The 25959-nt window shown below is 53.4% G+C and overlaps 1 protein-coding gene and 1 long non-coding RNA gene across 6 annotated transcripts; one reads left to right on the top strand and one right to left on the bottom strand.

Annotated features, from left to right (window-relative positions):
- Nucleotides 1-719: 719 nt before the first annotated feature.
- Nucleotides 720-12355, bottom strand: PCIF1 (phosphorylated CTD interacting factor 1). Of its 2 annotated transcripts, none has more exons than XM_013053233.2 (17): nucleotides 12218-12355; nucleotides 9809-9981; nucleotides 8284-8426; nucleotides 8069-8193; nucleotides 6797-6934; nucleotides 6473-6603; nucleotides 6198-6352; nucleotides 5494-5641; nucleotides 5297-5380; nucleotides 4959-5058; nucleotides 3747-3909; nucleotides 2903-3075; nucleotides 2674-2760; nucleotides 2396-2580; nucleotides 1621-1714; nucleotides 1347-1522; nucleotides 720-1251 (listed from the first exon to the last, which is right to left on the bottom strand). In XM_013053233.2, the coding sequence occupies exons 3-17, from the start codon at nucleotides 8405-8407 to the stop codon at nucleotides 1026-1028; spliced, it is 2109 nt and encodes a 702-aa protein (XP_012908687.1). In that variant the 5' UTR covers nucleotides 8408-8426; nucleotides 9809-9981; nucleotides 12218-12355; the 3' UTR covers nucleotides 720-1025. The 2 variants fall into 2 exon arrangements, with proteins under 2 accessions (XP_012908687.1, XP_012908689.1); XM_013053235.2 differs by having other exon boundaries at nucleotides 9707-9981.
- A 263-nt stretch (nucleotides 12356-12618) lies between these two features.
- LOC123392619 lies at nucleotides 12619-22466 on the top strand. Of its 4 annotated transcripts, XR_006607364.1 has the most exons (5): nucleotides 12619-13484; nucleotides 16515-16701; nucleotides 16894-17052; nucleotides 20878-21608; nucleotides 22347-22466. It is a non-coding gene; the product is annotated as an uncharacterized LOC123392619 (long non-coding RNA). The 4 variants fall into 4 exon arrangements; XR_006607363.1 differs by having other exon boundaries at nucleotides 16515-17052; XR_006607362.1 differs by lacking the exons at nucleotides 16515-16701; nucleotides 16894-17052.
- The last annotated feature ends 3493 nt before the right edge of the window (nucleotides 22467-25959 follow it).

A 25959-nucleotide genomic window follows, 5' to 3' on the forward strand; every position in this document is an offset into this window, starting at 1 on the left:
TCCTGACCATCTTATTTTTGTCTGAAAGGACTTGGGAAATGGAAGGAAGGAAGAGCCTATTATAGCTCAGGAGAGCTGCCTGGCCCCACAGTGAGGCCCACCCTGCCCCCCTTTAAGTGTGGTGGCCCAGCAGCAGGGCAGGCCCATGGGGCAGAGGCCTGATACTGGGAGAGATGGCTGAGCTGGTAAGAACCCCCTGAGCACCTTCAGACCTTCTTCCCCTCTCCTGGGCCCCAGGAGAACATCTGCTCCAGGCCTAGAGGTCCTCAGAGGGCAGCACAACCAGCTGCCTGTCCACAGGGAGACCATTCCCTGAAACCCATGGCCACTCTGGGCTGCTCTTCCCACTGAGCCCGGAGTAGGGATCCTGGCTGCCCCCTTGCTGTGGTGGCTCCGGGTTGAGCAGGAGTCCAGCTCTATTCCTGGGCACAGCCCCCATCCTCTGCTCCCCGGAGGTAGGACGGCAGGCCTGGCTGTGGGAGTCCAGGGCCTGCCGACAGAGGACGCAGGGCTCTGGACCCCAGTCTTGCTGGACACAGGCGGGGCTGGCAGGGACCCAGCTGTGGGGCCAGCAGGGTGAGAACTTAAGACACTGGAGCCCTGGGTTGGGGTGTAAGACCCAGGGGATCCTAAGAAGGTGAGCCTTGATGTAGAGGGTGTGGTTCCAGGACTAACTCCAGGTTCTCCACCTTCTCTGCCCTCAAGACCCTCACGCATTCTTACGGGGGTTTCTGTATTTCCTTTTACAAATGAAACAAGATGGCAATAAGATGGTTGGGACTGGGGGGGAGGAAGGGAAGGGACGGGGCCTATTTACACAGGAGTCGGAGTGAGTTTGAGGTGAGGAGTTGGGGGTTCAGGCAGGGAGGGGGAGCCCTGGCAGAGCCATATCTTCCTATGACACTGGCAGCCTGAGTCCCGCTGCCACCTCAGGGGGAGGGTCCTGGGGTCTGCTCAGCCCCAAGAGGCCCGAGTCCCAGCAGTCCATACCAGCACCCTGGGGCTCCTCCTCCCCGCAGGATGTGTTAAGTGGGGTGAGGCTCACGGCTAGGGCCCTGTTCGCGGCCCGAGTCCCGGTCCTTGTTCTCCGAGGAAGAAGAGGAGCTGGAGCCGTGGCTGCGGCCTGACTGCCGGTAGGCGGAGCTCAGCTCCTGCAGCCGCTCCGGCGTCGGCCCCCACTTGGCAAAGCCGGGGTCATTCTGTAGGAAGAGCACGGCTGTGTTGTGGACGGCCTTGTAGTGCATTTCTTCCCTGTGGACAAAGGAACAGCTCAGGGTGGGGCTTGGCCTGGCATGATCAGCCTGGCCCTCCTCCCCCACCCCACCCCTGCCCTCCCCGGCACCCACTTCTTGCAGACGTGCTGGGAGCCACTGCGGTACTCGTGCTCGAAGGCAGGCAGGACCAGCTGGTGGCGTTTGAAGCGGCTCTGCTCCATGCGGGTGAGCGCCGGCGTGGGGGGTTCTCGCCACTCGGGGATGAACACGATGAAGGACAGGGGCTCTGGTGAGCTCTCGAGCAGTTTCTACGGGGGGGGCACGGGGTAGACATCAAAGGCTGCCCTCCAGGTGGCTGGCAATCCTGCGTGCCACCCCTGCCCCCCACCCACAGCAGCACACCAACCTCGAAGTGAGAGACCATGGCATCCATGAGCTCCTCGCAGAACGGAGGGTTGGCCTCAAAGGAACCACTCAGCGGGGAGAAGTCCAGGCAGGGCCTGGGGACAGAGGTGAGCATTCCAAGTCCTACCAGGACCCAGGCCCTCCACCAGAAATGGGTGCCGCCCCCACGGTGTTGAAGGGATGGGCCCTGGTCAGGCCCTAGGCCAACATTAACCCAGAATTCATCCTGGGACAAGGTGTGGCCAACTCCATTGAAGGGCTGAGGATGGAGAGGCTCAGGCTTGGAGGCCAAGTCCACCAAGCCACTTAGTAGAAGGGCAGGGACTCAAACCCAGTTCAGACACTGAAGCACAAGCCCCAGCTGGGAGTTCCCAGCGGCTGAGCCCTTCTTGGCTCCGGCCTGTCTGCCAGCTGGAGGCGGGGTCTCCTTTCACTCACGCTCACTCCCCTCCACCCTCCCAGTGAGTCTGAAAGGTCTCCTATGTCTGAAGTACCACTTCCCGAGCCGCTCTGTGCCTGGACCACGTGCTCCTACACCAGCCTGGGCTAATTCACCGAGAAAATTGCAGGCTGGGTTAGGGGCGATCAGGCTCCCGGAAGTAGAGACCAGTCTGAGGTCACCCAGCAAGAGCTCTGAAGGCAGAGACTACACCCAACACTGCTCGATTCCCAAACCCAAAAGCATTAGGAAGTTGCTGGCCCAGGTGGGATCTCTGCTCTAGAGGAGCCCTTCCTGGGCCTGGGCAGAAGGGCCCCAGCAGCCCCCTGGCTCTCACCCGCGGGAGCCGAAGTAGCCATCTGTGTCCGGGAAGGCAGAGCAGTACTGGCGGAAGTAGCAGTTGAGGGGCGAGGCGAAGCACTCAAAGGTGACACCGAAGAGTCGGTGGAGGGCCTCAAAGACGTGCACGGGCAGCGATCCCTGCAGGCCTGTCCCCTCGTAGAGGCCGACGCCAAACATCATCTGCACAGTGGCCACCGTCAGCCCCCTGGCCTTAGCCTTCTCCCCGCCCTCCAGCGGAGCCCGGAGCCCTCCCCTGCTACCCCAGTCCCGTACCTGGTACCGTCGAAGGAGACACCAGACTCGGGGCAGGAACCTCTCAAAGGCAGAGTCGTCAATGCAGCTGTAGCGGTAAAGCAGCCACTGTGGGACAGAGAGCAAAGGCCTTCAACAGCGCCCCCTCCCTCCTCGCTGGCCTCCTGCCGAGGATGCTGGCTCCAGAAGGAGCCAGCCTTCCCCTCCCCGACCTGGGGGGGACCTGCCTCCCCTTGACCCCAGCTCTTACCAGCTTGCTAAAGTAGTTACGGCTGACCTTGACCATCTCTCCCTTATACCGGATGCAGACCACATTATTCTCCATATGCATCTCCACACTGGGCATGGGGGGTGCAGACACGGCCAACCGTACTGGGTAACAGTACACCAGGCGGGGCTCCACTTCTGGGGCCTCCACCTCCTCTGTGGGCAGGGAGAGCAGTGAGAGGCCACCCTGCCCCGGCTCCGCTAATTCTCACCCCGGAACCCCGGATAGCCTCCATGTCTGCTGTGCACTGGGTCCTTCACACGCGTGTCCCAGTAACCAGGGGAGGTAAGTCTCATCCCATAGAGGAGCAAAATGCAGCTCAGGCGGTTTGGTGACAACATTAACAGCCAGACAGCTGGCAAGGGCAAGAGCTGGTGGCCTAGGCCAGCGTGCTCTGTACTGTGCTCTGTACTGACACAGGCCCCCAGTTTGCCAGGCGGGAGTATGAGAACTGCATCGCTTGCTTAGGCCTAGGCCTAGAGCTTTCTGGGCCAAGCACTCAGTTACCCAAGTTCACGTCCGAGCCTGTGGCCAGGCATGAGACTGCAGTGTGGGGAGAAGTCCACCTAACTGCTTACCCCCAGCCTGTCTTCCCCACATCCGCTGCCTCCTGCCTTCCCCTTCCCCCAGCCCTTCTCCAGTTCCTAGAGGAAGGCTGAAACCCCCGAGCCCCAGGACAGCAGGTCCTGCCCCAGACACTGCTGGGGGAAACAGGCTCCCCGAAATCAGCCTGTGGTCTGGAGGCTTAGCCTCGCTTGTCCCTCAGTCAGGGCCCAGGAAACAGAGTTGGGGCCTCACAGTGGGCTCCCTGCCATTGGCTCCCTACCTGGGATGTTGTTTTCCTTGAGGATGGCAAGGTGCTTCTCACGGATCCGTTTGACATACTCCAGGGAGATGTGGTAGATCTTACTACAGATTCCCTCTACGGAGTCCTTTGCTGCGGCTGACACGTGGGGGCCACACTGCCTCCGCAGGTGCTCCAGGCGGTCCTGGAGGAGACACTCCTGATCAGGGCTCCGGGGGGCTGCTGGGGGAGGGCTGGTGGGTTCCAGCAGTCCTCGTTTTTGATACCAGCTCTGCTACTAGCACAGTAGCTGTGTCACTTGGACAAGTCCCTTGTCATCTCTGAATTTAGTCCTCCACTGTTGAGGGAACACAAAGTACTTACCGGATAAGGCAGTGTGAGTATTAAATGTGATCATTCCCATTAGGGGTTCACTGAACCCCTGCCATACAGCAAGTGTTCAGTAAATGCCAGCACCTCGAATGGGAGTTACACTGTGCCAGGTGCCATGAGAACTGCTGGGGAGACAGACAAACCAGGTAAAGTCCCCGCTCATAAAGCACTTGCCATCTACCACGGTGAAAAGACCATGACAAAACAGGGTCCTTGGTCATTGCAGATTTGAAATCTGAGCTTTTAGCAACTGGCAAGGATTTAACTAGGCATTTGTTATTTTCCTGAATCACACGTGTGAGAGTGATGAGTGAAAATGAGTCACTCTGGCTAGTGAGTACACCTACCTTTGTCACTCTACGTGTCAAGTACAGTTACTATCGTGAAGTGCGAAACCTTGCCTCTTGTGAAAAATGGTCCTGAAAAGAAAGCCCATTGCTAGTGCTGGTGGAGACTTAAAGAACTGACAGGTCTGGGCCAGAAAATGGAATCACTGTGGACGCAGTAAAGCAGGGCATTCAATCTGGCGCCAGCTCTTTGCTGTGGTGAGTGCACGTACCCAAGAAAAAGCAGTCTGTCCATCTGAGTCCAAAAGTCTATTCAGGGGAGCTGTTCAACATTCATTAAGTTAAAAAGGCAACTACTTATGCTGTGTGGCTGAGCACAAGATTCCATTAAGAACCTTAATGGAGACCATCTTTAGGACGGAGCCAGGAGCCTGGACAAACATCTCTACGTGCAGAGGTTTGGGGACCGACAAGCATCAAAGCTCTGCTGGGGGCCCTTGCCCAGCCTAGGCCGGCAGCTGAAGGAAGGAGCCACAGAGCCTTTCCATCGGCCTCCTGACCCGGGGCCACTCACCATGTAGTCCTCCTTGGAGGCAGAGTGGTCCTTCCGCAGCCAGCTGAAGGTGTCCTCCACGTTCCATTTGACCACCTTCCTGCTGTCGGGGGACGCACTCCTGCCAGTTGAGGGTGCGTGATGGAGCCAGCAGTCGGGCATCTGCTCCACACTTCTACCCCCTACCCCCGCACTGACATTCGGGCATCAAGGCATCCCTCACAGCCCCTGTGCTGCCTCTGGGAGCCGGCCTCCTTCCACCACAAAGAGCCGCCGAGCTCCATGAGATGGGCCAGAGAGCCGAGGACCTCCCCACTCTGATCACAAACCCAGCCTGCTGGGGGCAGGAGAGAGCAAACCTGGATTCAATGAGCCGCCTTGCAGCTTCTGCGTATTTAAAGAGCAGACGCTTGGCTTCCTCCCGGAACTTGATTCGGGATAACCTGGGACCGAGAGCAGGCCGAGTGAGAGCCCTTTGATACAGGAGCGGCCACACACACACCAACACCCCCTCCCCTCCCGCCCCACCAAGTTGGCCCCAGCTCTGGGCCTGTACCTGATGGGAATGTCATTCATGATTTCACGAAACATGGAGGGTGACACGACCGGTTCACAGTTGCTCGGCAACAGGGGGTCAGAGCCTTTATCCACGACCTTGCGCTCCAGCATCCAGCGGTTGAAAGATTCTCGTGGGGGCTCGATGCCTGCGGGACAGACAGGCTGGTGAAGGTCTGGCTCGGTCAGCAGCCTGCACGCGGGCACCGGAGGCGCGGTAGTAAATGGTACGGCCTGTTCCGTCAAAGCCCCGCCTCTAGGCAACTCCTCCCCAAGTATGAGAATCGCGAGTTTTCTAGAGTGTTAGTAAATGTTACTTAGGGTAAAAGGGAAAAGGAGAAACGCCATTTCAGCGAGTTAAGCAGGCTTCTTTACTGAAGAATAAGCTGCAGCTTACTGAGGACTTCCCATTCCACTTCCTCCTTGTAGCAATGCTGTGAGGGCCAGGTACTCTGGTTTTCGTGCCCTCTTACAGACACATGAAAAGGCTTCACACGTACCTGACAGACGGCAGGCATTCTGGCAGTGCTAATGATGGCTTTTGTGGTTACCGACGCCAGACCCCCTTTCCATAAGCAGTTAGCAGAGCTGGGGCTCCAGCAGGCCTACGTGCTCAACTGCTAGGCTCTGCTGCGCCATTCCCAAGCCCAGCTCTTGGCTAAGGGTGGGTGGAAACAAGGGTCCGGAGGCCCAGGAGGCAGTTACCCTCTCGCTGCTGGCACAGCTCCCGGTAGTGCTGCCGAAGCTTGAGGATGAGCTGGGAGCGAAGTAGCTCCACCTCGGGGTGCGGGGGCAGCACCTCTGAAGGCCCCCGGTGCTTGATGACAGCGTTGGTCTGGATGTCCAGATCCCAGTACACCCTTGGGGCACAGAAAGGAGTGAAGCAGGAAGGAAGGAGGGGTGCCCCGCCTGCCGCCATACCCCACAGTCCCAGACCACATCGACAATGGATGCCCCCAAGTCGATCGGCAGGGACTCACTCAGTGGGTCGGAGGAGAGCTGCCTGCTGTTTATCTTCAGGGGATGTCCCCCACATTTTCAGCGTTGGGGTTCCTGGGATACTGGGGGAGCTAGGCACCGACGGCCCTGTGGGTGTCACGGGGATTTCAATCTAGAGCAAAAAAGTAAAAGGAACCAGGGTCAGGAGAGACAGCCTATGGCTACTGCACTGGCAAAGTGGTGAATTGTGCCCCAGACCCCCTCCTGACCGACCTGCCACTGCCCAGCCCTCGCAGGGAACCTGTTGGCTGCCCGCCTGGGGCAGCCGCTTACCAGCCGCGCCCTCACAGCCCGCAGATGCTCACCTTGGGCTTCTTTACACCATTGCCGCTTGGCTGCTCTTCCGAGAGCTGCCGCTTTCGGGGCCTGTTCTCAGCCGGGGGGGTTTCCACCAAGCTTGAGTCTTGGGGCAGTGGGGTCGCATTCAGCCCCAAAGGGTCCGACTGGTGGAGGGAGACCAGCACAGTTGCAACCAGGGCTAGTGGCTTAGGAGTCCCACGAATACGGAATCCTGATGCCCTCCTGCCCCCTGCTCCAAGAGCAAAGGGGGCTAGGACACAGAAAGAGCACTGGGTTCCACTCCTGCCTGCCTCTTACAGTTATGTGACCTTGGGAGGGTTACGGCCCTTCCTAATTCCCTCACCTTCACAATGGCCCGACCTCCTGCTGGGAAAATGAGTCAGTGAGTCTGGGGATATGACCAGTTTAATAGGACATGGGGCATGAGAGGAACCCTCTGTACATGTTAACTTCTCCTTAAACACGAGAATGAGAGGAATAAAGGGAAAAACTCAAGAAATTCTTTTTTTTTTTTTTAAAGAGCAAGGCCCTATGGATGATATTCCTTTGGTGACACTGAGAATGAGTGATAGCAGGCGGGGTGGCCCTAAAGTCACATCAAGTTTGAGTCCAGCTCTGCCTCCTACTGGCTCAAGGTCTTGGGCCAGTCATTTCCCATCTCTGATCTTCAGTGTCTTCATCTGCAAAATGGGGGTGCCAACCTGCTTGGTTATGCCCAGTAAGGAAAGTCTGCCCTACCTGATAGGGATCCAGAAGCCCATGTTCCTGCCAGACAGACCCCTCACATGGACACTTCTGCTCCTAGAACGTGCTTCTCCCCTCTGACAACTTTCACTTCACTAACTTTGTCACCTTAAATGCTAATTCAAGGAGAAGCATTCCCTGTCCCCTCCCCTCCCCATGAGCAGACCAGAGTCACTGGTGCAGTCCAATGCTAGTCTTCACGCACGTGCCACACTGTGATCCCACTTGCTCCTCAGCAGACTGTGGGCCCCCTGAGTGTACAAGGGCAGGACCAGTTGCTCACAACCACACCACAGTCACAGCGCCCAACATGGAGTTCAAGTTCAGGATCACACATGATTACAATCAATTCTTTATGTGTCAGTCTCCCCTATTTGAGTGTAGGTTCCATGAGGGCAGGGGCTGTGTCTGTGTGTCATTGTATCCCCAGGCCCCAAGATGGGGCTAGGCACATAACAGGTGCTCAAGATAGACTTGAGGATGGCCCAAATGCTAGAAGCTGCTTGGGAGCCCTTCCCTGGGCTGGCACTCACGATCACGTCATGCTGACCCAGCACAGGCATCTCCCACAGGGACTGGTTGGTGAATCGGTTGAAGTAGTAGGGACGGTTCTCCCTCCGGCTCCAGCACTTCTCCCAGCCCGCATGCACCAGCTCCTCTGCAAACAAGCACGGAACCCAGCTGGAGTCAGCGAGGCTCCTGAGGCATCCTTCCTACCCCACCACCCTACCCTGCCCCTCGCCAGTACCTGGGAGGTCCTGCACCAGGCGGATGGGCTTTGGAGAACAGGGCTGGCTCTGATTGGAGGTGCCTGGGGAGTGACTCAGGAGAGATGCTTCCTCCCGGGGGCTGCCGTGATTCTCATTGGCCATCTCAGCACCCACACCGGACCTGCCACACAGAGGACCGAAGGGTATCAGGCCAGCAGGACACGGATGTCAACTCCACTCCTCACCCACCCATTACAATCCACTGAGAGCCCCAATGACCACTTGCAGATGTGAAGATATCAATCCAGTCCTGTCCCTGGAGGGCTGGTGTGGTACCAGAGGAGCCCTGGGATCTAAGTCGCAGTTCCCTCAACTAGAAAATGGGTGCACTCCTGTTGTTCCTTCTTCCTGACATACTCTCCCAAATTCTCCACCTGGCTTGTCATGATGTTCACATATTCCAGGAAGCATTCCTGGACTCTCCAATGGCACCCCCCACCCCAAGCAAGGTGGTCAGAGCCCCTCTGCAGGGCCATGAATACCTCCACTGTGGCACTCAATCCTGTCTGTCAGCGGGGTTTGTCTACCCATCAGATGATCAGAATTCCCAGGGCTAGGAACTGGGTCCAGTTCACGACTATCCAGTGCTCAGCAGGGTCCCTGGACCCAATAGGAACTCTATTCATTCTGCAAATATTTACAAAGCACAGAGTAGCACAGAAGACAGAACAGGGTCTGCCCTTGAAAAGCGATTCCCACAAAAAAAGAACAGTAAATCCTCCTCTTTCCTGTTCCTATCCAATAAAATCTAACTGGCACAGAGTGCAGCCTGGAGGGGACACGGCATCTAAATGGCTGCCTCATTCTGTGCTTCAGGGCAGGAAACAATCTGTTGCTAAAGAAACCAGTGGGACTGAGAAGAAATACCTAATTCAGTCCTTCCTAATTCCCAGGTGAAAATTTAAATGCCAAGAAGCAGGTCAGCTCCTCCGGATTTGTATTCTCCACGACTCCCACCCCAGTACATCCAACACAAGCCTCAGTGGCCAGTGATTTCCCAATCTGGCTGTTAGACTCCTAGGTGCCCAACCAAGATTGGATTGGTGATCCCAGAGTTGTTCTCAATATGTCATAGCACCCCCAAGAAATCATTTACCCACAAAAAGGCACAAAAGCATGTTGAAACATCAGTTATCTTTGCTTGCTGAAATTTTATCAACTCGTTGTGGTAACACTGATTATCTCGCGATGATCAGAAGCTCTGATTGGCTGTTGACAACATCATAGGAATCACTGGGACATTAATTTTATTTGTACACTCAGTCATAGATGTCTTCGTTAATTTGGAAAGGGAAAAGCAAACGGTTACTGGTCGGTACAGTTTGGCAGTAAAAATGCACGAAGCGATAGGACATACAACCAGAAGGGGCCGTGATAACAAAAAGGTTCAGAACCACTAACCGAGGGGCGAAAAAGCTTGATTCTCTGGGGAGGAAGGATTCCTGGTGCCTTGGGGCTGAGCCCGTATGTCTCAAGCCTGAAAAAGGTCCCTCTTTTTCTCACCCTCTGGGGTCTGCAACGCTAGCATGAGAGGGTTTGCTTCTCCGATCAGATGGACCCCCACGTCACAGGGTCCCACAGAGGCAGGGGGAGGCCTGCAGGAAGGCTCAGCGCAGGTGGGTGGGCTGGTCAGCAGTGGAGTGGACGGGGGCCCAGGAAATTCCTTGCATCAGCAACTGCAGAGCGAAGAGAAGAGAGAGTCACAAACCTGTGAAATGCTGCAGCACAGGGACAGCAGCAAGAGAGGCAATGATGTGGAGCAAGGGGGGAGCCCCCAGGGCAAGGAACACTGTGGGAGATCTGGGGATTTAAGGGATGAAAATGATACTTCTCAAATTCTGCAAACCGAAAGCTTCACCTTCAGACTTGCAGCCTGCAGGCACACAGGCCCTGTGCTGTGGAGGGCCCTACGCCTGGTTTCAGGCTCTACGGTTGCTGTCTTGAAGTTTCTAATAAGTTTTTAACAAGGCGGGGGACACCTGGGTCGCTCAGTCATTAACGGTCTGCTTGGGCTCAGGTCACGATCCCAGGGTCCTGGGATCAAGCCCTGCATCGGGCTCCCTGCTTGGCAGAAAGCCTGCTTCTCCCTCTCCCACTCCCTCTGCTTATGTTCCCCTCTTGCTGTGTCTCTGTCAAATAAATAAATAAAATCTTAAAAAAAAAAAAGGTTTTTGACAAGGGAGCCCATGTTTTCATTTTGCACACTGGACCCCAAAAACTGTGTAACTGCTCCTATCACCCAAAATATCCCTAAGACAAGAGAAAAGCGGACATACCATTTGGCCCTTGTACGACACAGGTCTGAAAAGAGTGGGTCCACTTACATGCAGTTTTCTCATCACAGTGTGCTGCTATAAATGTATTTACACTTCCTTATACTTTTCTCAGTAACATTTGATTCTCCCTAGCTGACTTCATTGTAAGAATACACTGTATAATACACATAATGTAAAAAACCCATGTTCATCCACTACCTATGTTACCAGTAAGTCTTCCGGTCCACAGTAGGCTATTAGTAAAGTTGAGGGGAGTCCAAAGTTCTACTGGGATTTCCAGCTGAGCCAGGATCAGTGCCCCAACCCCTGTGTTGATCAAAGGCCAACTATACATATCAGATGGGCGGGGGCACACTACCAAGCCACCCACAGTGAGGGAAAAGAAGTCAATTCTTTAAAACCACAATAATAATCATACATGCTAATGGATTATGTAACACGGTATGTCCACTTTTATCGACAGTTTCCCCAACAAATTATCTTGTGACACTGATGCACTCCGTAGCGTAACTACGCAGAGGCAGCAAGAACAGCATAGCTTAAGAGGCCAAAGGGGGACACTGGAGTTTTTTCAAAGCGACTGGGCATCATGAGGGCTTGTAAAACAATTCAGATTCCTGTCCCTCACTTCACGTCCTAGAAGTCAGGAATGGGGGAGGGGAGATACACAAGAATTCTTGTTTCTTAAACACACCCCAAAAGGCGGGGCCAGGAAACGCGATGACAAATTTTACACCGCTTCAAACCTTGACCAATTTTTTACTTTTAAAGAATTTTTCTTAATTTCCCCGGTGATTTGGGAGCAGCCATCAGGTCTACGACCGAAGAACCTGCTCTGGGTTTGGGCAGACGTGGTCCAGGTCCATCTAACGCCTTCCGACTTATAAACAGGACTCATTCGATCTCTATGGTCTGTATACGTAGAGTCTAGCGTACTGTACACTTTAAGTAAGAAATAACTCTATTATCAAGATAATGTTTTTATTTTCCAAAGGCTTCCCGGCCCCCGCGCATACCGCAGTCTCACAGTGCCGACCAGCTTAATAAACAACTGTATCTGCGCAACCGGAGGAACGCACGAGAAGGAAAAGAACCCAGTTATTGGAGAAAGATGGGGCGGGACCACCTCAGTAATGCACCAATCAGAACCCCTCTGAATCAGGAGGGCGGAGTCAAAGGACTTGCAAAGTGCGCAGGCGCAGGGGACGCTCAATGAGGGGGCTCCCCCACCCTCACCCGAGCGCGCGCACACTTTCCCCTACCCCCAACCCCAGCGGGGGCGGGCTGTTTGGCGCGCGCGCGCCAGCCCATCTCCCGGGCTCCGCCCCCCGCCCCACCGCGCGCTCCCGCCCCCGGGCTGAGGCGACTCAGAGTCGGAGCCCGACACAAAGGCGGTGGCGGCGGCAGCAGCGGAGGGGCCCTAGAGGCCGCTCCGCCCGCGCTCTCCGGGCCCACCTCCCTCACCGAAGCCACCGGCCTGGCCACCCACCCGCGGGCCTAAGATGGCGGCGGCGGCAGAGATAGGGCAAGCGGTGGCCCCGAGCGGAAAGCGCCACAGGGGCCACCGCTGCCCGGCTTCGGATCCCCGGACCCCGGAGCGGCTCGCCGCGGGACCATGGCTTCCTGGGGCTCTTACCTGCCCGGAGCGGACTCGCGGGGACGCGGCTACACGTTCTGCTCGACCTCCCGTTTTGCCGCCTCCGCCTCGCCCTCCCCAGCGCCGCTGCCGCCATCTTGTGTCCCGGGCCGGGACTCCGCGCTGCGCATGCGCTGGTACCGCCTCTGAGGGACCTTGCCGCCGCCGCGCCGCCATCTTGAGTGTGGCAGAACCAGCCGACTCCACAGACCCTGCTTGCTTTTGGCCCCCTCCCCTTCTTCCCGCCCTTCCCTGCTGTTCCATGTGGGTCTCAGGAGGGCATGGCAGCTTTGCAGTTTGTGGGGTGTGGACTGAGGAAAGAACGTGCTCACAAGCACGCTCCCAGCCTCAGTTCCCCCCCCCCCCCCCGCTAGCACATCCGCCGGGGATGGAGGACCCGGGTGGGAGGTGCACCGCCGGGGCCGAACTGAGATTGCGCACCGGGGGGCGCGGGGCGGGCTGGGAACCTGCGGGCGCTTTGCAAAGACGCCCACCCGGGGGCGGAGTTGTGACGCTGCTCTGGGCGTAGCAGGGACCCGGGTCCTAGCTCCGGCTGGGCTCTGCCCCTTCAACGTCCAGTCGCTTGACCTCTCTGTGCCAAGAATGCTTTCCAGCCGTTCTCCATTTCCAGGATGCATGCAAATCGAACCTTCGCCCACAGTGAGGCTACATAAGTTCTAAGTGCTCTTGAGTAGGAGAAACTCAAAACAGCCGCAGGAGACAATAAACGGCTTTGGTAAATATAGGAAATTATTAACTAAAAGCATCAGAGGGGCTCTCCCAATACTGACATACCTGTGGCTACTTAGTTGCGGTGCTAAGCCTCGCTGAGAGCTCAGACCGGCCACCAAAGTTAGCCCAGCGGGAGATGCAGTTGCTAGGTACCGCACGCCCGACTCTCTGCGGGGTTCTTAGGTAGGGGCGGGCCGACCTGCTAGCTCCACCCCTCTCGGGCCGCCTTACTAAACTGACCTCTCAGCAGGAGCTTAAAAGGAACCCAAGGTTGCCACCTGCTGTTGGCCTGGCGCTTCCCAGGCGGAGCCGGAAGCTGCTGGTAACATAGCTGGGCAGTAGCCTCTGCCGTCCGCGGTGCCTAGCCCGATGCAGCCTGGTGGGGTTGGGGGAGTGCCACCAAAACGGGAGGCAGCAATAGGAAGTAGGGAATTCATCAATCCGGCTAAGTTTAGAGCCCTGCTCCTCCATCCTAGATGTGTGGCCTTGAGGGAGCTGTTCGACCTGTTTGAGCTTTGGTTTCCTCTAATGGAAGGTAAGTCCACCTGCCCTGTGAAGGTTTGGAGAGAATTAACTGGGCCTGTGAAGTACCCAGCACATGTGGTACCTGGCCTTTAAAAACGTTAGGTGTTAGCGCCTCACGGGGTTATGAGGATTGCTCCGAGAAGATCTGAGCCCTCCAAAAACAAACCCACCCCCCCACCCCCACCCCCCGTATAGGCCCAGTAGGTGAAGCCAAGCCTCCCTTAACAAGGTACCAGTTCACTCGGGAAGCTTAGCTGGGTAACCGTCCGCTTTCAGCTCAGATCAGGATCCCAGGGTCCTTCCATGGAGCCTGGATCAGGTTCCCTGCTCAGCGGAGAGCCTGCTTCGCCCTCTCTCTGCCTGCTGCTCCCCCGCCTCAACTCTTTCTCTTTGTGTCAAATAAATAAAATATTAAAAAAGAAAAGAATAGCACACATACAGAAAAGTGCACAAAACAGAAATGTAAACCTGATGATCTGTCACAGAGCAAAGACCCATGTGAACATCATTCAGGTCAAGGTATCATCAAGCACAGCATAATCACCACTATTTTTTTTTTTTATTTGTTGCGTTTTCCTTTATTTTTTTATTTTTTTTTTTCTTTATTTTTTTTTATTTTTAAAAAAAATTTTTAAATTAACATATAATGTATTATTAGCCCCAGGGGTATAGGTCTGTGACTCACCAGGTTTACACACTTCACAGCACTCACCATAGCACATACCTTCCCCAATGTCCAGAACCCCCCACGCCCCCCCCAACCCTCAGTTTGTTTTGTGAGATTAAGAGTCTCTTATGGTTTGTCTCCCTCCCAATCCCATCTTGTTTCATTTATTCTTTTCCTACCCCCCAAACCCCCCATGTTACTTCTCGATTTCCTCATATCAGGGATATCATATAATTGTCTTTCTCTGATTGACTTATTTCGCTAAGCATAATACCCTCTAGTTCCATCCACGTCGTCGCAAATGGCAAGATTTCATTTCTTAAAAAAAAAAAAAAAGATTTCATTTCTTTTGATGGCTGCATAGTATTCCATTGTATATCTATACCATGTCTTTTTTTTTTTTTAATACTTATTTATTTGACAGAGAGATCACAAGTAGGCAGAGAGGCAGGCAGAGAGAGGGGGAAGCAGGCTCCCTGCTGAGCAGAGAGCCTAATATGGGGCTCCATCCCAGGACCCTGGGATCATGACCTGAGCTGAAGGCAGAGGCTTAACCCACTGAGCCACCCAGGCGCCCCTATACCACATCTTCTTTATCCATTCATCTGTTGATGGACATCTAGGCTCTTTCCATAGTTTGGCTATTGTGGACATTGCTGCTATAAACTTTTGGGTGCATGAATCACCACTAATTTTGTGGTAATCACTTTTTTGCTTATGTAGTTTTACCACGGAAGCATGTATCCCTAAACACTACAGTTTCATTTTGCCTGTTGCTTGAACTGTATACAGATGGAATTCTACAGTCCTATGTTGTGTTGGCCTTCTTTTGCTCGACATTGGATTTGGAAAACCCATTGCATGTAGCTGTAGTTCATTTTCATTGCTGTATTCTGTCTTCCAATGGATATTTATCTACTCTGCTGTTGGGAGATATTTGAAGCCCCCCCACCCCATACCTTCTTTCTGAATTATTATAGATAATAATAACAACAAAGTTATTATATTTAAATAAATGAGATAAGCCATTAAGTATGTAAATATTTGAATGGATGAGTGACTACTAAAACCATTCTCCAAACTGCTCTTCCTGTCCTCCACTCTTGCTTCTCTCGTAGTCCGTAATGCCCCCTCCAGTCACAGAGATCTCTTTAAATCTGGTCATATGGAAAATCTGTTCACGTCACCCTGGGCTTAACACCCTTGAATATCTCCCCACTGACGGCAGGATGAATTCCCAAACCCTTAACTTGGTTTACAAGGTCGTAATTATAAGGGGAGCTACCATGGCAGAGCGTTGAGTATGGACTGTGTCGAACACTTGACATACATTCATGTTGTTCATGATCCAGACCTTCAAAGGACCTCTCCTTCCTCAGACCCCAGCCTTCACGAACTGTGTGCAATTTCCCCAAAGGTGCCAGGTTCTCTCTGAGCGTGGGTCTTTGCATATGTCATTTGCTCTCACTCTTTCTCCCCCATTGGACTCATTCAGCCTTCAAGTCTTACTTTAAAATGTTATTTATTCTTGGGCGCCTGGGTGGCTCAGTGGGTTAGGCCACTGCCTTCGGCTCAGGTTGTGATCTCAGGGTTCTGGGATGGAGTCCCACATCGGGCTCTCTGCTCAGCGGGGAGCCTGCATCCCCCCACCCCCGGCCTGGCTCTCTGCCTGCTTGTGATCTCTGTCTGTCAAGTAAATAAAATCTTTAAAAAAAAAAAATGTTATTTATTTTTTATATGAGAGAAGGGAGGTAGGGCAGAAGGTAAAGGAGCATCTCAAGCAGGCTCCCTGCTAAGCATGGAGCCCCATGAGGGGCTCGGTCTCACAACCCTGAGATCATACCTGAGCCAAAACCAAGAGTCAGATGCCTAACCGACTGAACCACCCTGGTGCCCTCTTCAATTCTTTTTTTTTTTTTTTTTTTTTTTTTAAGATTTTATTCATTTATTTGAAAGACAGAGATCGCAAGGCAGAGAGGCAGGCGGAGAGAGAGGGGAGTGGGTAAGCAGGCTCCCTGCTGAGCAGAGAGCCAGATGCGGGGCTCGATCCCAGGACCCTGAGATCATGACCTGAGCCGAAGGTAGCGGCTTCACCCACTGAGCCTCCCAGGCGCCCTTTCAAGTCTTATTTTAGATGTCACCTCCTCCAGAATGCCTTCACTGAACCAGGCTAGGTCAGGCCCCCTCTTCTGTATTCCTACAGCAGCCTGTGCTCAGTGGACTGCTTAAGGGTGGGGCTGGGGCTTGTTCGCATCTGTAGCACCCATACCCAGTGCTGTGCCTAACCCTCTGTAAATATTTGTTGACCATGGACAGACCACACTGGGTTGAAGCCTGGGTGATTTTTTCCAGGTATCCCTGTTTCTATTCCAGGCTCTGGTTTCTGTGGTGGGGACACCAAGGCAGTGCCCTTTGAGATGCCAAGAAAAGCAGAAGTTGCCTGCCGTGGCAGAGTCCTTGCCAACAGCCTGGAGTCCACTACTCCCAAGATAGGGATGAGCAGGTCAAGCAAATATCCTGGAGCTTTCAAGCACTCCATCAACTTTCCTGAAGAAGCCTAGTGAGTTGGGAGAGGTGGTTGAGATAAGCAGGGCTCCTCCAGCTTTAGCCAGTCCTGGCTGGGAGCCTGCTAGCGGAGCCAGCTGGCAGAGCCTGTGAGGACCTCAGCCTAGGCTCCATATTAGAGCAGAAACATAAACATCCAGGCTCAGGCTGCCACATACCTTCACCCCCTTGTTCTCTGCCATTACAGTAGGAAGCTGCTGAGAGGGAACCACACATCCCAACCCCTGGTGGTCCGGGCAGGGAGGCTCCTGCGTGATCCTGATTCAGGCTACCCCCACCCAGGTCCAGCTTGAGCTGCTCATATTCTCTGCTCTGCCGTTTAACTAACACTGAAGCTGTTTCCAAGGTCAGTGGGCCTGGCCCTAGGAAAGCTGCAGAAGGAAGTCTTCCATCCCAAACTGTGGTTTCCACTGGGAGTGGCTCTCTGGCCATTCTGGGGCCAGATGAGAGAAGCCATTTAGGCCAAGAATAGACGAGGGGAGTGGGGCGTTTCCTCTAGCCTTCCTGGTCCTTTAAGTGTCTGATGTGGTGTCCGGCTCCCCTCCATTTCTTCCTCCAGCTGGGCCCGGTATGAAGTGGGGCCCACCCCAGAACCTTGAGAACCAAAGATAAATAAGACAGACTCTGTCCTCAGGCTGCTCGCAGAGGAGGCGGGGAGACAGACACAGAACAGGAAGAAAGCCTCTGCTGCAGGGAGATAAGGGTTCCGCTGGGCTGACCAGGGGGCTGGGCCCTGCAAAAGAGAAGGCTTCAGAAGAGAGGGCAATGAGCTGACTCTTGCTGGAAGGATAGGACTTTCCAGGTGGGCGAGGATGCAGCCGGTCCCAAGGCCTGGAGGGGTGGAAAGGGGTGGCGTGTTGGGGGAACTCGGCAGCCAGAGCACACTGCGAGGCCACGGGGAAGGTGCAGGTTGAGTCAGGGTCCTGAGCCCCAAATTCAGTCCCTGTTCTGGGTGAGCACCTGCCATGTCCAGGTGGTGTCTGGATTGTCTCAGGTTGGGGGCAGGGGCACCTTCACCCTCCTCACCCATTCCTTCTGATGCCGGTTCGTACTACTTTGGGCAGAGCAGCCACGAACCAGGATGTTTACCCTCCTAGGAGCTGAGTCTGCAGAATGAAATCCCAGACTTCTCCAAAAAAGAAGCCAGGGTGACAGCTGGCAGCTTCATGAGCATCTGAAATCATAGGAAACTTTGACCAGAGAGGGGGAGGAGGGAGGACACCAGCTGGGTTCCTAGGATGCTTGGCTTCTAACCCAGAGATCTCAACCCTGGTGGGAAAAACGTTAATTAAAAAAAAAAAAAAAAAAAAAAAAAAAAACACTTTAATAATTTATGTATGTCATGAGAGTCACCTGTTTCAAATGTACCAGTCAATGATTTTGAGTAAATGTACAGCCCTGTGCGGCCATCCCAACTCAGAACATTTCCATCACCCCAGAAAAGAGCTCTCGTGACTCGTTTGCCGTCACCCTGTCTTCCCACGCCCCAGACCCGGGTAACCACTACTCGGCTTTCTATCTGTATAGAGTTGCTTTTCCTGGACCTTTCGCATAACGGAACCATACAGAATGCAGTGTTTGCCTCCGTTCCTTTACTTTACGTTCTGTATTTGAGACTAGCCTTGTCTCTGCACCGATCGGTATAGTTCATTGTTTTTTCCTGCTGAATGGTCCCCTGCCGCACCTATACAGCTCGTTCTGTTTAATCTGTTTACGGGGTGCTGGACCTTTGGGTTGTTCTCCACTTTTTGGCTGTTAGGAATGGTGCTGCCATGAACATCCATGTGCAAGTGTTGGTGTGAGCGTTTGTTTTCCTGTTTGGGGAGTAGACACCCAGAAGCTGGATAGCTGTGTATGTAGTTAAGTGTGTGCTTAACTTTATGAGAAACTGCCAAAGCCCTTCACTATGTTACGTCCCTAGCAGCAGCATGTGAAGGTTCTCATTTCTCCACGTCCTTGCCGATGCTTGTTACTATCAGTCTTTTTTTATTATATCCTGTTGAGGAACTTTTTTAAAAAACACCCACTGATGCCTGGGCTTCAGCCCAAACCAATTAAATCAGAGTTCTGCGGGGGTGCCTGGCAGGTTCAGACCATGGAGTGTGTGACTCTGGATCTCAGGGTCCTGACTTGGGCCCCATGTTGGGCATGGAGCCTATTAAAAAAAAAAAAAAAATCAGAGGGGCACCTGGCTGGCTCAGTCAGTTAAGTGTCCAACACTTGATCTCAGCTCAGGTCTTGATCTCAGGGTCATGAGTTCAAGCCCGGCATTGGGGGGACTTGAACCAATGGAGCCTACTTAAAAAAAAAAAAAAAGAAGGAAAGGAAAAATCAGAGCTTTAGGGTTTGGGGCCATAGGCATTCAAAACAAAACCAGGCATAACCCTCCCTATTTAAAAAGCTGCTAATGTGGGGGTGCCTGGGTGGCTCAGTGACTTAAAGCATCTGCCTTCAGCTCAGGTCATGATCCCAGGGTCCTAGGATGGAGCCCCACATGGGGCTCTCTGCTCAGCAGGGAGCCTGCTTCCTCCTCTCTCTCTCTGCCTGCCTCTCTGCCTACTTGTGATCTCTCTCTGTCAAATAAATAAATAAAAATCTTTAAAAAATAAATTAATTAAATAAAAGCTGCTAATGTGTGGGAGGGTTGAGAACCAGTGATCTAACTTCAGGCAAGAAGTTCTGGCCTGTGGGGCACTGAGAGAGACCTCAGGCTGGCCGGCAGCCTCTCCCGCACCAGGAAACATAGGAGGTTGAGGGTAGGAGGCAAGCTGCCTCCCATGAAGGCACATGAAGTCCCAGGGCAGCCCAGCCCATTGCAAGGTAAGGAAAAGGGGCCTGGGAGTGGCTTTGGTCAGGGAGTCCTGATTGCACAGCCAGCTGAGAAACTGGGGGAGCAATGCTCACCCCCCCACCCTGCCCCCAGCTATGACTTTAGGGATTGTTCAGGCCTCTGAAGAGATTAGCAGAGTATGGCATTCCTGGCTGCAGGCCAGCTCCAGAAAACCCCAGAAAGATGTAAGGAGAGGGGTGCTAGCAGGAAGCACAGGGAGCTTAGAGGCTCAGGGGGCAGTCAGGGCCGTACTGCTCAGTCCATGATAAGATCTCCTCCCACTGAAGGAGACTCTGTGTACCAGACCCTGTGTGGGGCCCGAGGAAACACCCATGGGGCTTCTGGAAGAAACAGAGAATAAAGAATGAAGCAGAACAAAAGGAAGTGATAGGGAAGGGTCCTCCCAGGGCCGGTGACACTGGAGGAGAGATTCGAGTGAATGAAGGAAGCTAACCATGCAAAGTCTGTCTGCAAAGGTGCAGCGGGTAAAGGGAGGGACCAAGGGCAAAGCTTGAGGCTGAGTGAGCCGGTGTCCAGGCGTTGGTGGAAGATGGTTGGGGAGGAAGGTAGGAAGGAGCTGGCAGCCTGGAGTCCTTCCGGGCTCGTAGCCAGAGTCCAGGTCTTATTTTGTGTGTGACGGGGAGTGAATGAGGGCTTTGCTTTGCTTTTGTTCCTTTTAAAATGTTTTATTTATTTATTTGACAGAGAGATCACAAGTAGGCAGAGAGGCAGGCAGAGAGATGGGGGGGGGGGGGAAGCAGGCTCCCCGCTGAGCAGAGAGCCCGATGTGGGGCTCAATCCAGGACCCCGAGACCATAACCTGAGCCAAAGGCAGAGGCCCAACCCACTGAGCCACCCAGGCGCCCCTGAATGAGGGTTTCGAACAGGGTAGGAAAATAACTACCATTTCTACTTTTTCAACATCACTGTGGTTGGTGCAGGAAGGCTAGATCCTTAGGGGCGACAGTGATGCAGGGAGATGATACTGCTTGTCAGGGTAAAAGAAGAAAATGGGCCGGACTAGTGTTGGTGCAAATGGAAAGGTGTGCGTAGGGGTGGGGAGGGGGAGCACCTTCTGGAGTTTGGGACACCAGGATCTGCGGACATGAGGTTTCGGGAAGTAAGAGACTCAAGAATAACTCCCCGGCTTCTGGGTGGGCTTCGAGCATCTGGGCGAGGAGGGGCCTGTGATCTGAGAGGAGAAGTCTGGGAAAGCTGCAGAATTTGGTACCACAGTGGGGACATTGCTGAAATACAGCCCTCGCTGGTGGCAGTAGGGAGGGAGGCCGGAGGGCTGTGATGTCCTCCTGACTCTCGGCTCTGTGTATGTTGGGCCCTCAGAGACTGTGGCAGCAGAGGATTCCGGAAGAAGTCAGGATGCTGGAATGTGTTGGGTACTTCTTGTACCCTTTGGAAAGGCCTGCGAAGACAGAAGCACAGGCTGAGCATGGTGACCCATCGTCATCTTCAGAAGGAAAAGTCACTACCGCTCGCAGCCCTCTCCCTTCAGTTACTTGGAAATTTCTATTTCTGGCTTATGAACGCCAGACATCTAGGCAGCACTGGACAGATCTTCCACACCGTCCTCAAAGCAGTGAGCGGCTGGGAAGCCCATGCTGAGTGCTAACAAAAGCGGGGACAGGAAGTTTAGAGAGCCATCAAGAAAGAGGCCCACATGAGGCAGAGTCAGCGAGAGGCTACAAGAAGCACGGAAGCAGGCAGGGAGGGTGAACATGAAGAAGAGAGAAGTCAGAGGATGAGTGAGCTGCTCAAGGCCAAGTAGCTGGAGAGGTACAAGGGACAGGGGTGCACAGCGCCCTGGAGCCGGGGAGCAACGCTCCATGAGAAGCGCTGGAGTCCTTGACTTGGAAACCTGGAAGATCCTTTGGGGGCCAGGTGGCCGGCTCCATCCGCAGAAAAAGGAGCTGGTCTTCAAGGAGCAAAATGGGAAAGAAAAGGAGAAACCCAAAGGCCACGTGTCCAACTTTGAGAAGCCACAGAAAGGCAGTAAGCAGCTCTGCGCTGGGTGCACTCAGACAGCCCCAGTCCTGTGTTTCTTATATTTCCATTTGGTAAGTGTCTGTGCACACCCCCCCCCACCCCCACCCCCACCCCCCCCCACCCCCCCGCCAATGTGTCATTCAGCCTGTTTGGGGAGATGTAATCAGAGTCTCCTGGGCTGACATCGCCCCCGCCCCCCACAGAGCTCTTCCCTCATTCCAACTCCGCCCCCTGTCACACACGCAGGGGGACCAACCCAGGCCCCTCCATGTCCACGAGCTGCAGAGAGAGGAAGGGGGTTCACGTCCTGAGGGGTAGCTTGGATGTGCCTCGGGGGGCGGGAGAATGGTCAGGAGGGGAGACGGTCTGACGCAGCTTCTCCAAGCCGCGCAGGGATCCAAAGAAAACACAGCTGGAGGTGGGGAGAGGGAAGGGGAAGCCAGGCTAGGCATGTTGACATCTTGGGCAGGAATCCAGTTGGTGTCCTGTGGTTACTTACTTGGACCATTTAGTTCCCCCGCGCTGTACCTCAGTCTGCCAGTCTACAAAATAGGAGCAATGAGAGCTATTTCAAGGAATTGCTGTAGGGATTAAACGGGGTCATTTAAGAAGAGACACAAGTGAGTGGAGTGGTTAAGAGCAGGGCCTCTGGAGCCAGACTGACTCGAGCTAGTTCCTTAACCTCTCCGGGTCTCTATTTCCTCATCTGTAAAATGGGTTAATGATAACCTGTCTTATAGGACGTTATGAGTTTTCAGTGAGTTAATATCTGGAAAGCACTTTTTGTTAATACTAGCACTTTTGTTTAGTTACTACTGAAGACCAGAGACATTTACTGAGCCCTTTAGTATACCAAGTATTGGCCCAGCGTTTTATATACTTTTATTTGGTAAGTTTGTTTGTATGTTTGTTTGTTTGTTTGTTTTGAGAGAGCACACACGCACGCACGCACGCACGCACGCATGAACCAGGGTGGGGCAGAGGGATAAGTAAACCTCCAGGACCAGTGGGGAGGCTGTTGTGGAACTCTATCCCAGGACCCTGAGATCGTGGCCTGAGCCAAAGTCAGATGTTTAACTGACTGAGCAACCCAGGAGCCCCATATACTTAAAAAAAAAAAAAAAAAAATTTGCTGGGGCGCCTGGGTGGCTCAGTGGGTTAAAGCCTCTGCCTTCGTCTCAGGTCATGATCTCAGGGTCCTGGGATCGAGCCCCACATCAGGCTCTCTGCTCCATGGGGAGCCTCCCTCCCCCTCTCTCTCTGCCTGCCTCTTTGCCTACTTGTGATCTCTGTCAAATAAATAATAAATAAAATCTTTTAAAAAAAGATTTACTTATTTATTTTAGAGAGAGTGAGTTGGGGGGGAATGGGCAGAGGGAGAGGAAAACAATCCTAAAGTAGACTCCCCACTGAGCGCAGAGCCAGATGTGGGGCTGGATCATGACCTGAGCCAAAATCAAAAGGCCGCGGCTTAACAGACAGAGCCACCCAGGCCCCCAGCATGTTACATACTTTATTTAAAATCTCACAACCAGGGTGCCTGGGTGGCTCAGTGGGTTAAGCCGCTGCCTTCGGCTCAGGTCATGATCTCATGTGGGATTGAGTCCCACATCGGGCTCTCTGCTCAGCAGGGAGCCTGCTTCCCTCCCTCTCTCTCTGCCTGCCTCTCTGCCTACTTGTGATCTCTCTCTGTCAAATAAATAAGTGAAATCTTAAAAAAAAAAAAATCTCACAACCACCCAGAGAGGTAGGCAGGTACTAGATCATCCCCATCTGACAGATGTGGAAACTGAGGCTCTTAAAGAAACTTACTTTTTTTTTTTTTCCAAAGTTTTTATTTATTTACTTGACAGAGAGATCACAAGCCAGCGGGGAGTGGGGGGGAGCGGGGATGCAGGCTCCCCGCTAAGCAGAGAGCCCCATATGGGGCTCAATCCCAGGACCCTGAGATCATGACCTGAACTGAAGGCAGAGGCTTAACCCACTGAGCCACCCAGGCACCCCAAGATTTACTTTTTTTTTTTTTTTAAGATTTTATTTATTTATTTGACAGACAGAGATCATAAGCAGGCAGACAGGCAGAGAGAGGGAGAGGAGGAAGCAGGCTCCCTGCAGAGCAGAGAGCTCGATGCGGGACTCGATCCCAGGACCCTGAGATCATGACCTGAGCGGAAGGCAGCGGCTTAACCCACTGAGCCACCCAGGCGCCCCCAAGATTTACTTTTTAATTTACTCTAGAACAGGGGTTGGCAACCTACAGCCCATGGGCACGCATCCAGCAAGCAGTCTGTTCATAAGTCTTGTTTATAGCTGCCGTGGAGGAGTTTGAACAGCTGACCAGAGACCACAGAGCCAGAACAGCCTAAAATATGTACTATCTTATCTGACTTTTAACAGGAACAGCTTTCTGACCTCTGCTCTAGAAAATGACAGGAGCAGGATTTGAACCAGGTCTGCGTGATTCCGAAGCTAATTAAATAATGCTTTGCTTTCCTTGTGGTTTAACAATATCGCTGTGCTGGGTGCACAGCAGGGGCTAGAAAAGGATTTCTGTCCTTTGAGGGCTGGGAAGTCCCTCCTTCCCTCTTCAAAGCTGGGAGTGAAAGTGGAAGGGATTTGGGGCTTCTGATCTCTTCATCCCTCAGGTCAAGTGTTGAGGACTCAGGGAGGTTGCCAAAGACCCCCCTGGGCTGCCCAACTGCCAGTGTCACTGAAGTATGAGGGCGGGGGGGGGGGGCACACGCTTCAGGAGGAAGGGGAAACCCAAGGGACGGAGAGTCGGGCTGCCAGGGCAAGTCCCTGGATTCAGGGCCAGTGAGTCCATCTTGTCCCCAAGCCCAGAGCTGTGTTTAGGGTCTCAGGCTGAGACAAACATGGGGCAGGAGTCCCTTAAGAATCTGGGGTGCTGGGGCGCCTGGGTGGCTCAGTGGGTTGAAGCCTCTGTCTTCGGCTCAGGTCATGGTCTCAGGGTCTTGGGATTGAGCCCCGCATCGGGCTCTCTGCTTGGAGGGGAGCCTGCTTCCTCCTCTCTCTCTGCCTGCCTCTCTGCCTACTTGTGATTTCTCTCTGTCAAATAAATAAAATATTAAAAAAAATCTGGGGTGCTGTAGATGTCATCTGTCCCCCAGACACACCTGAGGGCTCCAAACCAGTTTAGTCACTCAGCAAATGAGCAGGACCTGCTCCGTGCAGGCATGGTTCTAGGCATGGTTCTGGGAATAAGTGGGGAACCAGGTCCTAGCTCTCATGGACACAGACCATGTCTCCATTCACCAATACTTTGGTAGACCGATATTAACTGGTCACAAGATGTATAAAGCAAATAAGCCAGGCTGATAGGACTGAGAGTAATGGCGAGGTAGACAGGAAGTCCTCTCTGAGGAAATGCTGCTGAAGCTGAGACCAGCATGACAAGGAGCGAGCTGTGGGAAGATCAGGTGGAAAGGCATTCCAAGCAGAGGGAACAGCAAGTGCAAAGGCAGTGTGGCCAGAGCAGAATAAAGAGGGATGACAGAGGGTGGGTGACGAGACAGGGGCACGCGTGTAGCGTGCCTTGAAGTCAGGGCGCAGAGGCCACAGTTTATTCTGAATGTCATGGAAAGCCCTAGATGCTAACAAAGGACGCTGATGATTGTAGCTGACATTTTCCGAGCCCTGACTAAATGCCAGGTGCTCATCAAGTCTTTAAATCCATTAACTCAAAAAAACAAAAAACAAAAACTGCATTAACTCTTAGGGATCTACAAGCAGTCCGGATGTGGAAACAGACCCAGAGAGGTTAAACTGCTGGCCCAAGATCACACAGCTCCGTTTAAAGCTCACTGGGGTTGCTGCGGAGATAGTGACATGCAGGAAACAAGAATCTCCTGCAGAACATCCCAGTGATACAAAGATGGAGCTTGCATTTCAGTTAAGAAATTGAGAAGAGGGGTGCCTGCGTGGCTCAGTTGGTTAAGCATCTGCCTTTGGCTCAGGTCATGATCCCAGGGTCCTGGAATGGAACCCCATAAGCCCCACATTGGGCTCCCTACTCAACAGGGAGCCTGCTTCTCCCTCTCCCTCTGCCTGCTGCTCTCCCTGCTTGTGCTCTCTCTCTGTCAAACAAATAAATAAAATCTAAAAAAGGAAAATAAGAAAGAAAACTAACATCTGCCAGGTTTTCTGCTTGAGCCAGGCTCCAGGAAGAGTGAGGGCTACTAGAGTTCAAAGGCATTAAGGACTTCCTCCTCTGGATATCCTTAGCTCTTTCTTCCTTCCTCTCCTAAACCCTTTCTGTCTCATGTGCTTGTGGGGTGTGCCTCTCATCCGAATAGCCAGTATTTATTTGGCACTAATGGTATGCCATGTACTGTGCTCAGCACAGCCAGGAGGCACATTTATTCTTGCAACGACCTTGCTGTTTCTGTTTTTTGGAAGAGGAAG

This window comes from Mustela putorius, unplaced genomic scaffold (assembly GCF_011764305.1).
Source record: "Mustela putorius furo isolate JIRA1106 unplaced genomic scaffold, ASM1176430v1.1 tig00000592_pilon_pilon_pilon, whole genome shotgun sequence".
Taxonomy (NCBI): Eukaryota; Metazoa; Chordata; class Mammalia; order Carnivora; family Mustelidae; genus Mustela; species Mustela putorius.

What these genes read in the sequence shown, in the direction of transcription:
- PCIF1 (XM_013053233.2), bottom strand. Translation starts at nt 8,407, where the DNA reads ATGGCCAATGAGAATCACGGCAGCCCCCGGGAGGAAGCATCTCTCCTG. An exon ending in CCTGGTGCAGGACCTCCCAG is followed by an intron (nt 8,194 to 8,283) that starts GTACTGGCGAGG and finishes GCTTGTTTGCAG; the next exon opens with AGGAGCTGGTGCATGCGGGC. An exon ending in GCTGTGCCAGCAGCGAGAGG is followed by an intron (nt 5,642 to 6,197) that starts GTAACTGCCTCC and finishes TCTGTCCCGCAG; the next exon opens with GCATCGAGCCCCCACGAGAA.